Source organism: Chelmon rostratus, chromosome 4 (genome assembly GCF_017976325.1).
Source record: "Chelmon rostratus isolate fCheRos1 chromosome 4, fCheRos1.pri, whole genome shotgun sequence".
NCBI lineage: Eukaryota > Metazoa > Chordata > Actinopteri > Chaetodontiformes > Chaetodontidae > Chelmon > Chelmon rostratus.
The window spans coordinates 12,073,478-12,090,554 of record NC_055661.1 but is presented as its reverse complement, the minus strand read 5'-3'; the positions used below and the strand labels follow the sequence as shown (position 1 = coordinate 12,090,554).

Sequence of the window (17,077 nt, the reverse complement as noted above, 5' to 3'; positions counted from 1 at the left end):
TGGACTGGGAAAAAAAACATTTTAAGACCCATTCACATTTCAGTGATTTAGAGAGTGTGCTTATCCAAAATCACTTATATTAAGTGATTTGTTACAATAACACATTTAAATAGGGGTACTGAAAGTTAGTGATGGCCCTAAATATCACGTGACAGCACACAATAGTCTCTCTGTCCAACTAGGCCATTCAGCTCCCTAAGTATTAATAATGTTTTCCTGAATTTGCATGAACAACTCCAAGCCGTTCCCCCTATAAAACTGGAATTGCTTGTGGCTGATCATGAAGCCAAAGCGCTGCTTTACAAGAAACGAAAACAACATCACCTGTGGAAATGCAATTTCCTGCTGAGATGGCGACACCTCAAACTCAGGTAACACCTCGGCATTATGCGTGTGTGCTTCACCATGTGTGTAATGTGTGTTGTGGTCAACCAATTCCAAAAATGTGGTTTGAATTTGGCTCAAGCTTGACCTTGTGGAGCACCTTGGTAGTCGGATGGTAACGGCACATGCCGCATGGCCAGACGGTCACAACCGTTACCGGTTCGATTTGTTGCATGTCACACCCAATAAACTGTTGACTTCAGTTGGAGAATAGGGGAAACAAACAAGCAAAACAATTAACTAAATAAAAGTTATAAGAAAAAAAATGCTATTGGAAGTGGTTAATCCCTGCTCCTTTTGTTATATCAGAAATGGAGCATTTGCGGATTTTAATCTATTTTTTATACATGCAGCCAAAGTTTAGTATTCACTGTATGTGGCCAAATGCTATTTATGTTTTTTTTAATTAGGAAGAATACTAAAAGGACAGCAGTCCTACTTACACGCCTATAAATAATTTGTAACATACTCACAATGAAGACAATATATTGGATTATAGGTGCATAACAGGACAAAAAGCAAATATAACAACAGTTGGTGTAACAACAATAACAAAAACAAGCAGCAGAAGTACTGGAACAAATCCAAACATGTCCAGTCCCACAGTGTGTGCTGTACTTATGTATATAAAAATTAATGCGTGCATGTGTGTGGCCACGCACGTTGGGTATTGTTTGCGAGCAGATATGGGTCATGGCCAGAGCAGAGCTCGGGCGGACTGCTGGCCTCTCTCACTTTAGTCCAAAGAGGAGTGAAGGAGATAAGCTCACCCCATCCCCTGTGCTGGAGAGGAGGAGGAGGAGGAGATAAGGGCCTGTTTCCCAATGCTACCGCTGAGGCAGGAGCCAGCCGGGAGGATGCTTTGAACTGCTGCTCGCTATCTGCTCTGCCTGGGAAAATTATAGACGGGGCAGAGTGTCCAGAGAAACAAAAGGCTGATTGAAGGCCGCTGTGCTGTAACTCTCGGGGGTAAATCACACTACTATCACGGGTCAGAGAGCGCAAAGAAAAATTCAAGGGGTGAGAGGAAATTTTCTTTGGAGCCAGAGGTGTCTCTCGGCTCAGCTCTGGCTCAGCTAAGTTTAGTATTGCTGAAGGGATTTGGGGGAAAAACATATTAAGTATACATGAGTGATTTTAAGGGAAACTCGTGTAACCACGCATGAATAAAGGATACCTGCTCACACACACCAATCCCCTAAATACACAGCACATAAATACACACATGACCACAGTGGAGTTGAAAATACTGCCTCTACTAGTGGTGGATATTCATTTTTCTGAATGTTTAAATTCAGACTGCATTCTTTGTGCATACATGTTAAAGGCAGAATGCAACCTTAATATGGTTTAGTCTAGTAAAAATACTTTTAACAGGCCTGGTTGATCATGGTTTTGTTTTTGCACGAGGCAAAGCTAAAAAAAAACTCATACAGAAAGACATTAAGATGTGTTGAGAGATAACTACAGTAAACAGTTTAGGGGTCAATAACCATCTATAATCCTAGGCCTCTCTCTTCTCATTTTCTCCTCACCCTGAACAACTGAACTTTCAAGACACTAAATGCTCACTTGTCCCAGTTGACAGTTTGGCGAGCAAAAGGGATGCAGAGAGAAAACTTTCATGTGTTAAAATGAGGACTCTCAACCTTCTAAATAAAAAATCAGCTCAAAAATAACCTGACACTGAAGAGAGAGGGAAAAGTAACCCACGATATAAGCACTCAGTCATCTATTTCTACGCGTGCCTGTCTATAGCTTATAGAATAGGGCTGTGCATCTGTCAATGTGCACATAAGTGACAGCAGATTTGTAGGATGAGTAAAAGTGCTGGTTTTATGCATTAAGTTAAATATCATGTCCAGAATTTAAATGTTTTCTAGGGTCAGGTCAATTTTACTTGTGACAGTATGCCACAATAAGCAATTAATACTGGTTAAATGAAACTGTGACACTCTCACACACACAGACGCTTGCATACAGCTGTTTGTACCTGTTTGAAGAGTTGCAGGTTGACAGCCATGGACAGGAAGTTCCTCATGGTGCTGGAGCGATGGTTTACAAAGCTCTCCTCACAGAAAGTGATTGGCTCCCCCTGAGGAGTCCACAGAGACATTGTTGGCAAAAGTTGAAATAAACAATTAATACCTATTCATTTTGGCTTACTTCATACTTTGTACCAATCTGTTTTTCAAGATGTTTGCTTGGTTCAAAAATGATGCAGGTAGATATGTTTGGTGGGTAGGCGGGGGTCCAAGCTAAAGAATGTTTTTATAATATGATTCACAGCACTAGGACGCTCACATCATGCCTATTATCATTATGCACTGTAAAATCTTCTCCAACCAAGGAGCACCTGAACTGACTTGTTCATTAGTGAGCTAAGTGGATCTGAAAACAGAAAATGGCTCTAAAAGTGAGACGGGAAGGAAGAGGAAGAAGGAGGAGGAAGAGTACTGAAAAAATAAAAAAACAGCAAAAAAAAACAAAACAGAAAACAGTTCCTCTGGCAGAGCGCACACAGTCTCCCCCCAATCAGAAGACAGTGTCCCAGTAAACTCCCCAGTACTCCACATGAAAACATTATCACATTATTACTATTTCTTACATCATGTCTGTTGGCCTGTGAGCTATAGACACAGAGCACGACAACAGAACCACTGCAGGCCAATCACAAACAGCCCCACAGTCATTTCCAATTCATGTTTTCTCATAATTAACATAATTCTCACATATTTCAATGATGCTCTAAATTCTTCTATCGTAAAACAATGTGCTTTGTCTGTTCGAGGCTGTGAGCACAGTGTGGCACATAAAAACAACTTAACAACACCGGAGACTAACCCCATTTTCAAGGATGGGCAGATGATACCAGTGGCCCAAATTACATCACAGGAATACTGCTCCACTTACATCACGAAAAGTTTTTAAGGCGTATTCTCTCGTAAAAGCCAAGTTGAAAGTAGCTTGTTGCAGTTTAATCAGCTTTGCAGTCTCCATCTGGCTGCTACAGCCTCCGACCATACTGCAGCAAACAAAACTGAATAGCATGCTGAGACTAACAACTAACTGCTGCAGAAAAAACGTCAACTTTAAGACTGGCTCTGAGTACACATCACTATCCAACAAAATCCTTTGGTTCCCACAGGCCTGCACTGAATGCCAAATGCTACTGCTGCTGGAATCCAAATAGTTAAAACCGGTCTTTTAACTACTTTAAAAGACTAAAGGAGCATTACGTTCATCTATTTTAACAGGGTCAGCAAGGATGCTCTATATCTTAACTGTATGTAGCCAATAAAGATGATTCAGTGAAACAAAGGCTATCTAGAGAAACAACGTGGCTGGGGTGGTACTTATATTAGCCTAACACATTTTATTAAATCAAGTAAGGGTTTAGTGCATTGCTTAAGGAAAGGGTCATTGTACAGCAAATGTGCAGTATTAAGTGAGCACTTCTCGTTAGGCTGCTACAATCAGAAAAACTCATCTTGTCCAGAGTCAATAAGAAACTCATTTTGAAATGCTGGGAAAGCTCCTATTTTACACACATAGAAATAATTGCTAAAAATATTTAGCCACAGAAAAGAAAATCTATGAAGACAACTACAAAACAAGGCAATTCAATGAAGGATGTAAGAATCCGTGGCAGAGCTGAGGAGGGGAGCTACACAGGGCACAGAGCTAGATGTGTGTATCTAAGCATCAGTTCAAGTGTGAATGTGCATTTGCTTCATGTTGCTTCACATGAAATGTATGTACATAATATACGGTGACATTATGAGACTGTTTCTTCATTTAGTCAAAGATTGCATGCATTAAGGAAGCCATCATATAAAAACAAATATAGAAAAGGGGAACTCATTTTGTAGCAGATGCGTTCTGATCTAGGAGGAGGTGACGTTGCGGTAAGAGAAAATGTATGAAATGATATATGGATAAGTGTGTTGTGTGTAGGCTAGCTTACGACTGAATAAATCCAAACCAAGCATTTTAGTCATACTTCGAGGTGTTTTTAAATGTGTATTTGAAAATACAACACTTGTTTTGATGTTATAAATGTATATTTCCAAAAGCAAACTGCACCTTGATAAACAACCATAATTTAAAAAATGTTGGGATGCAGTGTAAAACATAAACAAAACAGAAAACAGATATTGTGATAACTTGCTCATCCTTTTTTACATATACTTTAACATATATTTTCTTTTTGTATATATCTGTTTATTTTGAATGTGATACCTCCTGCACATTTCAAACAAGTTGGGACAGGAGCAACAAAACACTGGCAAAGTTGTGGAACGCTCCAAAAACACCTGTTTGGATCATTCCACAGGTAAACAGGTTGATTGGTAACAGGTGATAGTATCATGATTGGGTATGAAAGGAGCATCCTGGAAAGGCTCAGTCGTTCACAAGCGAGGATGAAGCGAGGGTCACCACCTTGTGAACACATGATTGTATAAAGGAGATTAATGCATTGGCTCAGGAACACTCAAACCATTGTCGTTAAACAAAGTTTGTTTGCAAATGATTGCAATCTGTTTTCATTTTTTACATTTTACACAGTGTCCCAACTTTTTTGGTATCAGGGTTCTAGATCTGTGCCTTCATGTGCAGGACTCCTACATAATGTTAACACAACATCAGTCTGCTATACAAGAGAATATGCAATGTGTGAGATTTTGTGTCTGAAACAGTCTTCACTACTTCTGAATATGTGATGTCACCCAGAGTTTTCACATCCAGGTTAGATGATATGAACAATTTACATGCCTACTCCCTTAGAACATCAGCATATTTTGCCCCTAAATAGAACTAAGCATACAGCAATACAATATGCACACCCACCTACCCGACTTGGCTACATCAATGGTTGTGAAACCTAATTTGAGATGCTATTTCAGGTTCTTTTTGTCCGACACCTGTGTGCTGCTTCGGGCTGGTGAGAAGCACCTGGGGGAGCATCAACATGAGCTGGAATTGTTGACCTAAGAAATGGTGTTCTAATCAGCTGATTGCTTTTTCAATTCATTATCATTTTCCAGTATTGTTTCATTTACAACTCAGCAAGACTCCCACCAAGCATCCACACCCCTCCTTCTGTCAAGGCATATGGGCCTGTGAACCACAGCGCTCGGCTCAGCTGTCTAGGAAGCTCTTTTCCTCAGCTCAAAACAGTAACTGGCAGAGTGATATTTCACAAATATCAGAGCACAGGGAGTCTCTTCATGAAGGTAGATTTGTGCATGCTTATGTGTGTGCATGTATGTTAACTCCTTTCTAAAAGATAACACGGCGCGAGCGTGAGCGAACTGAGAAATTACTGCATGTTGTGCTCACACCTACACAAACACACACATACGCTGAGTCTCAGTGCTTGTGTCAGAGGGGAGGCGGTTTGTTCTTATACTGTCTGTATACAGAGAAAAGAGAGACAGCATCAATAATGTAGCATCTTGACTCCGGGAGTCCACAAAGTCCAATTAATCTCAAAGCCAAAGGAACAAAGGCTTCGCTATTTGACAAACAGGACATGCTGTAGTTTGCTGTGCTCTGACTCAGACTTGATAAGCAGAAAAGATCCAGAAAAGAAATGTTAGGGGGGCTTAGTAAAGGAGAGTAAAACACCAAAGGTGGCTAAAAGGGATCTTCAAAGGGAACGTCCTGACTCTTTTCAGCTCCTCTGACATTTCACTGCTTCAGACAGGCCCACCTTAGCTCTGCTCTCCAGCTGAAAACACACCTTTTACCTTCAGTCAAAACTGCCCCAGTCGAACCAGACTCTAGTGAAATTCAACTCACCTCACCCAGACTGAGATCGCTACTGCGTGCTGCCCATTCTGAAGCGTAATATATTCATGTCTGTGAATATTTCTGCTTGTGAATGAAAATACAATCTGTGGCCTTTATACTCAATATCCACTGTTTCACCTACATTGCCTCCCTCTGCTCCACCCGAAACAAACAACATCATTTATTCATGATTATTTACCTAATTTATGTGCATTTGTTTCGTTGCAGCTAAGTGTGAGAGTCTTTACTGAATTCCATTGTCATTTACGTTCACGCTAGTTTCCCTTCTCTGCTCTCTGTGTTTCACTGAGGGTGAGGCCCCTCCACACAATGGAGCTGGCACAGAAGGAGGGACAGGTGGAGTGAAGATAACTTTGTTGGTACCAGTTACAAACAGGCTTGGTACTGGATGACATGCTAACGTGCTGACAGATTCGAGGTTTTTGTGTTTTTAGCTGAGCTAGACCAGAGAATATTTGGTTAAAACAGATCGCTAATGCTGTCTTGCCCTCATTGTTCTCTGTGAGTGAACACTGCACCAGACTCTGTTTAAAAAATATCGATTTAAATGCTACATTGCTTCTCAGCAACTAGTGGGGGCAAGATGTGATAGAGTCCATTTTTGGTTAACTAATTAGACATTAACTGGCACACTTCCTTCAACATTTGGACTGGACCTTTTCACTTTCATTAAAATAGAACTGGAAGAGTGTTGAAAACACTCTGCCCTAAGCCAAAGAGGAGAAAGATGGCTGTACGTGACTTTATAAAATCAAATTGTTTTGAGTGGATCACTGATAAATAGAATAATTATGGGAAAACAAGTAAAATAGGACTCACTCAACAGTCCAAATGTTTCCTAATATTGCAATTTATTGGATTAGGACAGCACCACCGGCACCAACTCAACTGCCCATCCGCCACCACAAAGCAGGCAACACTGATATTTAAATACATTTTCTCGTTTTTATATGCAGTCCCTATAATAATATAATAAAATATAACACTTCACGTTATCCAGTGTGAGCGGGACAATTCTTCTTGGTTGTTGATTTTGTGAGAGCGACAAAACACGACAAACACAATTCCATTCACAATCACTGTATTCAGGTGGAGGCAAAAATCTCAGAGATGGATTAAAACTATTAAAACCAATATTCTGTGTATGGCTGATACCACTTGAGAAACATGAGCAAGCATGTTTTTTTTTTTTTGTAATTTGGGTGAAGCGACCCTTTAAATAAGGTTAGCAAACACTTGATGTAAGTGTCACACTCTGAGTTTGATGGTAAACACATATCCAATCATAAATGACTAAAGAGAAAAAGGCTCTAAAAGGACACAAACTGATCGACAAGGATTAACGACAGGATCCTTACAGGCTTATATCTGAGGGCATCTCGATAGGATCCAAACAGAGCGGCCTGCGCTCTCAGGAAGGCCCTTGCCACACCACTTCCTGTGGCTGTTGACTGCTTCTTCAGCTTGCTCTTCAGAGAGGACACCTGGTGGAAAACACAAAAAGGGAATGTGGGGGAGAGAAAGAGCGAGGGGGGGGGGGGGGGGGGGTGAGAAGGAGGGGTAAAAGTTAAATTATCACCTCTGAAATTGGTGGAGGAAGCAGCTAGCCCATTCTGGGTGTGAAGTATCACATTTGCAGGTCATCTCAAAAAAGGAAAGAAAAGAAAGGGAAAAGCTTCAGCCTTTCCTCCGAGCTTATCTGTTGTGCTGCTGAGAGCACCTGCTGCTTTGCTAATTGAGCAGAGGACGCGGAGGGGGGCAGCGAGAGGGAGGGGACGGCAGAGAGGAAATGGAAACTCGTATCATTGCTCTTCCTCGCTCTCCATGCTGCCACCCCCGTTCTCCTCCCATCACCTTCTTGCTTCTTCGCTTCTCCCTCCATTTCTTACTCTCCTCCTCTTATTTCCAGTCCTCCTTCTTTCCCCTCCCCTGTTGGCTCTCCCGAACTCCCTCTAGAAAGGGACTCTTGACATAAAATGTCTTTAATTATTTTCCCCTCTCCTGGCTCTGTCTCCAGGACTCCAGGCGAGAGTGGAGGAGCAGCAGGCCCGAGCTTGTTTTAGGATGACAAAAGATTCACCCTGGCCACCAGGCCCTGGGGAGTCTGGGAAGGAAGTTGTCAAGAGGCTCTCCTCACCTGCTCAGCAGTAGTCTGACTGTGTTGTGGCAGAGCGAGGAGGAGGCAGAGACAGCGAAGGGACTGCTGCTCTCTGTGTGGGTTGTGCCAGCTTAGCACAAAAGCACAACGTATGATTGGGTTGCACAGGAGGTCTAGATTACTGTCATGCAGTTTGGTGTGGGCTGTTAGCTGTAGTACGGCCATGAATCTTGATTTTAAAGAAAAACCTCAAAGTTTAACTTCCACAATTAGTGAAAAACAGATTAATTGAAATTCTTCACTGAATAACTTTGCATTGTTTTATGTTATATTCCATATTGTCTTCTGACATATAATAAGATAAAAACCTATCTATACAGAACTCAGAAGAGTCGCCTCCAGAACTGTGGCTGGTAACAAGGCAGATCAAACCAAAGCTCTCCAGGTAAGGACGCTCTACCTTACTTGACCACTCTACTGTCTGAAAATGGGACAAGAAAACTGACTGCACATGCAGACCTAATGAAGTAATTACCAGAACAGAGCAATTTGCATTTTTGGTTAGCAGTCTGCCTATTACATTTAACATTGCACTGCATATTTCAGCAGTCCATTCAATCACCTCCTAATACAGTGCAACATTTTGTGGTATGTGCTCTGCTCGTTTTGCATTCAGTGTAGGTGTCAGATATTCCTTAGTTAATTGTCTGGCTTGTCCACCTCTGTAAAGCAACATGGAACAAATTCTACATATCAGTATTATTGGTTTTAATTGGTAGCAGCAGTATTTGTGGGCACAAAGAGAGGGAAGAAGAGATGAAAGCAGTGGAAAATCTGAGGTTGTGTCAACCATTAACTGACCCCAGTTCTTCGGTAATGTGATAAAATTTTGATCAGGTCTATTTCAATCAGACGTGGCCACATACATCACACTGCGTAGCTGCACCGTTAGGGGGATATCGCGGTCTGGCGTCTGCAATTAGCCTATCTGGAAAACTTCAGGGAGGAGAAGCAAAGTGTTAGCACAGCTCATACAAAGGACAGGCGGAAAGAAACAGAGGGGCTGAGAGAGAAGGAGAGAAAGCGAGACAGAGAGAGTGGCAGTCTTAAACTGGGACAAAGACAAAACGAACAGCGTCGATTCCTCTCCCCTGGGCTTTCTCACTCTCCACAACGTCCCCGTGCTGCCATTGCAAATGCTCCCAGGCATCAAACAGGAAGTTTATCACGGATAAATTAACAAGTGTCATCTCCATATTCACTCATTGTGCTAAATGCTTTTATGTTTATGTAAAGCCCTTTCTGGAATTAATATTTCATGTTTATGTGCGTTTTCACTGATTTTTTTCGTCCTTGCAAATCATTAAACTGTCTTTTTTTCGGGGGGAGAATCAAAGCGAACACAATGTCAGTCTAAGTGGGGGAGGCATACCCCAAAGACTGTCAGAGAAGACGGGATAGCAGAGTTTACTCTGCATGCAGAGTTCTGTACCGCAGCTTTGAACGGGTGAGAGCACTGCAGTGGCAAACACTTTTTAATGAGGTGGGGACACCACTTCACTTGTGTTTTGTTTCCCAGTGTTGGAGTAAAATGGGTGATAAAGCGATTAGTTCAAAGTCTCACATTCATTCACGAGTAAGGTTTAGCATGATAAAAAAAATATTCTTCTTCAGTCACAAGTGGTGATTACTTAAATTGTCACATATAACAAATATAGCTGTAGTGAATGACAAACACCCCAATATCGTCTTTGCTAATAGGAAAAACGAACCACAGTCTACAGTGCCCTCCTTCACATATCTGACGCCAAAAGATAAATGTGTGTTTAGTAGTTGGGTTTTGAATATGGCGCCTACGCCGCAATCATCAGGTATGCCTCCACGGTAATGGCTCTGTCAAACTAATTAACTTCTACAGTTTGAGTGAAGCTAACGAGATGCGTACAGGCATCAGAGGAAGGCCAGGCTCTACAGGTGATAACCCAATTTGGCAGTGACATTTTTTAGTGTAAAGTCACAGTGGCGGTGATGAGATCAAAGGCAGAGAGTCCCCCATTGGGTCCAATTAGAACTATAGCATTGTACAGGGAAGGGGTGGCAGGAGGAGAGAGGGGAGTGGGTGGTTGGGAGAGAGAGAGGAAAAAAAAATGTTGAGTTATGATATTCATAATCTATGCAGAGGGGCCTTTCCAGTACAGGTCTTCTCCCCATAGCTGTGATCTTTTCAATTTACATCAAGGGAAGATGGTTGGGGATGAAAGCAGGGCATCCAAAGCGCACAGCCCACAGAGGGCAGACATGGGGCCTCATTAAGACCCAGCCCAGCCAGGCCCAAACAGGGTTTGAAGTGCGTCACATAAAGAGCAGGGGGTCAAAGGTCAGACATAGAACAGATCTCCATTTAACTCTCCAGCTGGAGATGGTAATTAGCAGGTGCAATGACGATCCCTGCCTGACTGTAAGGGATGATACCACTGTAGGTGACACCAGGCATATGTGTGAATGTGTGCGAATGTGTGTGAATGTGTGTGTGTGTGTCCTTGCATGTGTACGCAGAAATGATGCCTCCATGCATTTATATCCATCAGAGATTCAAACTTATATCATAGTCAACATGCATGTAAATAGAGAACACGCAGGTACTGGATGTATAGTACATTTACATCTACACCAGCTGTTGGAGGCATTCAAAAGAAAAAAACACCTCTCACTGTCATGGTAAGAGACGGAGTAACTGCTACTGCTCTATTCTGTAGCTCAACCTCATAAAATGATCATGCTTTATCACTTTAACTTGTGCAAAACAACAAGCATTATTTCTTTACGAAGTGACAGACAACACAACATATGAAACCTGGTCATTGCTGTTTATAAACTGTTGGAAATTATCTTTTAGTTAACATCAAAAAACAGAAAACAAAACATAATAAAAGGTAAGAGCCTGGCTGGCAATATTATACATTTACTATTGAGTAACTGAAAAAAAAAAAGATACATGCAAAACTCTGAACACATATTTTGAATCCACAAAATTTTCACTAGAGCATAAAAAAACCCTCCCAAATAACGACCCTGACACTTGTCTGTTGTTAAATAAATAAATAAATAAATAAAAAGTTGGGTTTTCTTCTCACAAAAAAAAAGAATGTTTTGTTTAAGATTCTGTCCAGGGAAAGAAAGCCATGGGGACGCAATTAAAGAACTACAAAGAAAAAAAAATAGTTATGAAAATCTCCCACTTTCTTTTGATGTGCCGCAGTCTGAACTATGCACACACACATACACACAAACACACACACTGATCTGAACAAAGACACGGGGAGAACCGGCATATACTCTCACACATGTACACATGCAGCTTGGAATCTACGAAATCCATTCATTCCTTCAATTTAAAACAAATATTAGATGTTTTATGATTTCTTTTAAATTAATTTCTATTTTTAGTCTAACGGTAAAACTGCACAATAATGAGGATATTACTTAAGTCGATAACTAGATCATTAACTTCTATTCACTGGTACGAAGGCAAAATCGACTTTGGTGTACATTAAATTAGCAAAGCGATGTGATAAAATAAATATGTACAAATGGAGAGAGATAAATAGTTATTAAAGCGTGTAGTGAGACACACAATTCTTAGTCATTACGCGTGTTGATCTGCTGTTAAGCAAATGCAGTACAATACATTAGTCAGGTGAAATGAAAAAGAGTGGGAAAGCAATGGGGAGAAAAAGTCTGTGTGTGTGTGTATGCGTGTGTGTGTGTGTGTGTGTTTTAATAGGGCTATCTCATTGCCATGAGACTCTCCCCGGTGTGGGGTTACTTTGTCAAGCTGACCTCTTATAGCAGCTGAGCGGCTGAGTTTTGCATACATAATTAACTACAGCTAAATGTCATCTCTCACTTCAATAACTAACGCAGTGGGTGATGCTGCTCTCCCTTTTTGACTTCTAATCCAGAGCGAACCGCCGGCAGAAGGAGTATGTGAAAATGAAGTGCAGCTTTTAAACTCCACATGAGTAAATGAAGGGCTGCTAACACTGCGGAGAGCGTGCGCGCAGTTCAACGCCATTTAAAACAATCCTAACCTGTAGAATAATGTTCCAAATGAGCAGATCTCGGCAAGTGCAGCTGCTAAAGTACAGACACAACAGCAAAAACAAAATCAAATAGTTTGGAGCTTGTTATTATATGTTGTAGACACAGAAACTGTTCCTGGTAAAGTACAGTATGTAACTGAGGTGGAGCAACCACATTCCCAGCACTGAGCATCTAGTTAGTACAGCATGCGAGGGCTTTACTGTAGGTGGCTCAGCTGTACTGGGAAGACACCAGTGAAATGAAACACACGTGGCTCTATCTAAACTGAAAAGGGGGAAATCTGGTGGACAAACCAAAAATCTGTGAGTAGCAGAAGTTTACTCCTGAACTAGATCTGAATGTCATTGATGAGCATTCCTGGCCGACGACGTGTAGGTGTCTGTGTGTGTGTCTGCGTGAGTGTTTGCCTGCTGTCGGCTGTGCTCTGCTGTAGACGATGATGTAGATGTTGTTTTCTGGGAGCATCGGAAACTGAACACCAAATTAAAGCCGCGATGTTTGATTAAGTGTGCCAGGTGATCTCAGGAGAGGCGCGCAGACACAACCGCAACCCCCTCATTCATTTGTAAACCTCCAAATGCAGGCTTGAAATACAGGAAGTAGGAGTGTACGCTGTAAATTTCTCCCTTTATTGGGAATACAAATGATCAAATGTACGGAGGCTCGGAATGTATGGGTACACGGTGTCAGCAAAGTAGCGAGAGGCAGAGAGGAGGAGAATAGAAGGAATTAGGCTGTGATGTGAGAGAGAGCATCTGAAAATAAAGATGTAAGCTCCATTGTAGCACCTCACCTTGAATACGTGGCACAGAAAGAATAATACATGAAAAAATTCTTCCGTCATTGGTTTGAGATCAATTACCGGGATCAAATAAAAGTCTGATTCAGTCACACACTGTTTGTTTTCAGAATTAACAGACTCCTAATTTGCTATTCTTGGATACTTTTAATGACTAGCGCGGTAAACAGCTCCACCAACCAAAAGCCAATTATAACTTTATCAGCACAATATCTGTGTGGAAGAGGAACCGTGGATTTCAGAGAGAGAAACAAAAACACCTTGATCTTCCAGGGAAAAACTACAGTTTCTTTATTGAGTATTTCTTTTCAGCGTGCTTGTCAACACATTGATTTTACTGACACAAGCGCAGTCTCTCGAAGATTAGTATGATTTCTTAATGTGCATCGAAACTTTCAGTCCAACTCAGGCAATCTTAAAAATATGCAAAATCCTGCTAAAAATATACAATGTTGAATTTAAAAAAAATTCTCTATCACAATGTTTATCTAAAAAAGAAAAGCCCAAACTCAAATAAAGCCACAAAAAGTTACTCATTCTGCATTAGAATTTTTTCTGGAAAAAATAGGAAATGTTTACATTGACTTTGAATAAATAGAAGGCCATGTCACAACTAAAAAATGATTAAGGGAAAAAAATCAAAAAAAGACTGATGAGATGAATTTATTTCCAGTGTCAAAACATGCCCTGAGCATTTAAAAAGACAAATCCAGAACAACAGAGGAATTAATGTTGGACCTTTGATTCAAATGATGTTTCCAATTTAAAAAATGTCAAAAGCTATTCTCAAAAGATTGCTGCATCCTTTTTTGACCCGTTACCAATTACTCTCTTATTCAGATCTTTCCTTTTTCTGCTAAACGGAACCGCTACTGGCATGGTAGCATTTGTAATAGTCAATAAATCTAAAATATTATGTGTGAAGTTGCGGGGAAAGACCATTAAGGGGCAGGCACTAGTGGAGCCGGTGTAGGGGTCCTGTCTGAAAGAGGGTGGCTAATTCAGGACAACTGTGAACTCTGAACCTGCTAAAAGCACTGGCCACTGGTCAGCCGAGCCACGTAATGGAGTCCACATGTGCTCACAGCCTGCGTTGCCATAATTAGACGGATCTCTGAAAGGCTTTGCTTAAATCAACATCAGAGTGCTTTGTTTTCCCTCTTAGTTACACTTAAAATACACACTAAAATTGCCCGTGGCCTTTACCTTTTAATCCATTTCATGCTTTACATATTCATACAAAGTGATGCTGGGCTTTTTAAGTGAGAATAATCATTGCTTTATAGGTCTCAGGGCTTTGGTTTGGCTTCACACTGAATAAAGCCTGAGCGCTAAGTAGCCAGTGTTACAGTGAGAATTAGAGAGAAATTAAGAGGGGTTTTAATAGCTCAGAAACAACGCGTGGCAGCTCAGCCCAGGCAGAGAATCGCTCAGCATTAATCAAGATTTCAGGCCTCTGTTTGACAAACTGCACAATGCCTCAAACATCTCCTTGTGTGTAAACACAAACATCAAATGCCATGTGGCATGTCCTCATCACTAACAAGCAAGCTAACAAAGAGACCTGGAATTCCACTCAATTAGTATCTGCTCGCTTCCTTATTAATCTACTAGCCCCGGTGAAAAGATGAGAGGAGACAGGGAGAAAAAAAATATGAATAGGAATAAAAACAACAACAACAATTTGTTGCAATAAATATATTAATGCCAGTGAAGTTTCCGTTTCAGGTGGTGTAATTTGACATGATATGCGGGCTATGTTCTGTCATTAGTCAGGAAAAATGGTGAGAAGGGGATCAAAGCAAAAAGGCTCTGAGCCTGCCACTTAATTTATCACACGGCAAAGACAAAGGCTTTTCTCTCTGCTTCTGTCGCTTTTCAAAAGCCCTGACTCCTTTTTATGACAAACTCAGTTTGCAATTTAATTTAGGACTTGAGTCCCTGGGTGCAGAAAAGCAAACAGGCAGGAAGTAAAAAGAAGGTATTGTAGCCAGACAGGCACACAGGCAAAGAAGCAGGAGAAGCAGAGAAACGGTGCAAGAAGCGTCCAGGCTGGCGGTAAGTGCTGCGAGAGAGACACAAGAAGGCAGACAGGTGTCATGAAACAGCCAGGCAGTAAGGCAGGCAAACGGGCTAAAAAGTAAGCAGGTAACTGCATAAAATGTAGGAAAGACCGTATCGTGGTAAAGAGGAATTAATGCACACTAGCAGCTGTAGTAGGCTGAGCAGTGCTACATCGGGAGAACCAGAGGAGTGTGGGAGTGTGAGAAGGTCTGGAGTCTGCCGGGCAGTGGATTGAAATATATACTGCTGGTTGGGCCGGAGTCCGGTAGGCGGTGGAACCTGAGAATATACCGTTAACAGCGTGGGTAATAGTGCGTCCGCAGTCTCAGTGGGGCCCCAGCACCTCACAGAGGAGCTTTAATACACACACCCAGAAAAACAGCCAAACAAACAGATTCCTGCTTCGACAAAGACGGGGAAGACAAGCACGTGTGCTGTTCTCTGGGTTTGTCTGTGAGTATATAAGAGTGTGTGTGAGTGTGTGTTTGTATGTGTGTAAATGTGTGCCCTGATGCCGTGGTGATGCTTCCTGTACCACTGACCGGCGTCAGTGCTCCATTAATTAAAGAGACGATGCACTGGCAGGTGGCTTCACTGCCCACACTGGTAATTGGCCCCCTTCTTCCCACTCTCTCCCCCTAGAAAATCACCCATCTCTGCCTTTTCTTTTCTTTTCTCTGCCTTGTTCCCTCCTCCTATCTCTCGTTCTCAGTAACGTGCCAGTGGGCAGGCAGAAATGCAAGACTTTGTGAAATAATGATTAGAATGGATGGAGATGAAGGGAAGGGAGTTGCACATTTTCCCACAAGCCTCTGATGGTCGGGGAATGCTGTTTGCCTTCAAGCGTCACACGACGCGACGGGAGTTTACTTTAGACAGCCACAATCTGAGGAGCCAGTACTGCAGTCATTAATGATGTGGGGAGGGGGCAGAGCTATACTTTGACAAGTTTCTGCATGTATATGTGTTTGTGTGTGTTTTCCAGCATGTGCACGTGGGCGTGAGTGTGAGTATCTCAGTATGAAGAGTACATTGGAGGGCAAGAGAATGTGTGTTCACGCAAGTAAGGCTCGGTGTGAAAGAGGAAATATGAACCTTGTGCGTGTCATGTGGAATGACACAATAAAGACTGAGAAGCTCTGAAAGGTGTGTGTGTGTGTGTGTGTGTCTCACCACGTCACTGGGCAGGTTGTGCAGGTCATCAAAGGGACTCTCCAGGGTGTTTGTGTCCACATTGAGAATGACCACATCCTCCAGTGATCGACTGCGTACTCTCTGAGGGAGGAAATGTCCAGTGTTGTCAGCGTCACTGCCACAGCAATTCTAATCATCTAATCTCACAATTTCCATCTATAATTATGATTTTAACATTTAAAATTTTGCATGCAGCAGTTCTTAAAATATTAACAATTTAAATAATACTCCCTGCTTTTACAAAATGGAATTGAAGTATTGTTACTTAATGTGTACATGTTTGTTTTTGATATCTAGCATCTCATAGTTAATTAACTCTTTTTAACAGAGGTAGAATAATGAACATTTTCATACTTTAAATAATAAAGAGGATATAGTTTGATTAATTATTTAATTATCAAATCATGAATTTAAGTTAACGTTTGGAATTGTAATTGTGGCCCAGGTGTGTTTCCTGCAGACAAAGTGAGTTCAGTCCCGAAGCCCCAGGAAGGAGAAAACACAGCGGTCACATTTAAAAACCACACTGTCTCACACTCCTTTACGATTAACGGTGACAAATGGCGTGCAGGGAAAAAAATATTAGAACATCTTTACTTTAACACACACACTCGCAA

At 41.5% G+C, this 17,077-nt stretch overlaps 1 protein-coding gene across 2 annotated transcripts in view; it reads right to left on the bottom strand.

Moving 5' to 3' along the window:
• dennd1b (DENN/MADD domain containing 1B) overlaps positions 1 to 17,077 on the bottom strand; it is a 104,282-nt gene that overhangs the window by 23,468 nt on the left and 63,737 nt on the right. For both annotated transcript variants that reach the window (XM_041935293.1, XM_041935294.1), the window contains 3 exons: positions 16,440 to 16,541; positions 7,560 to 7,685; positions 2,378 to 2,479 (listed from right to left, as the gene is read on the bottom strand). In XM_041935293.1, coding sequence (XP_041791227.1) covers positions 2,378 to 2,479; positions 7,560 to 7,685; positions 16,440 to 16,541 — 330 coding nt within the window. The remainder of the gene's footprint in view (positions 1 to 2,377; positions 2,480 to 7,559; positions 7,686 to 16,439; positions 16,542 to 17,077) is intronic.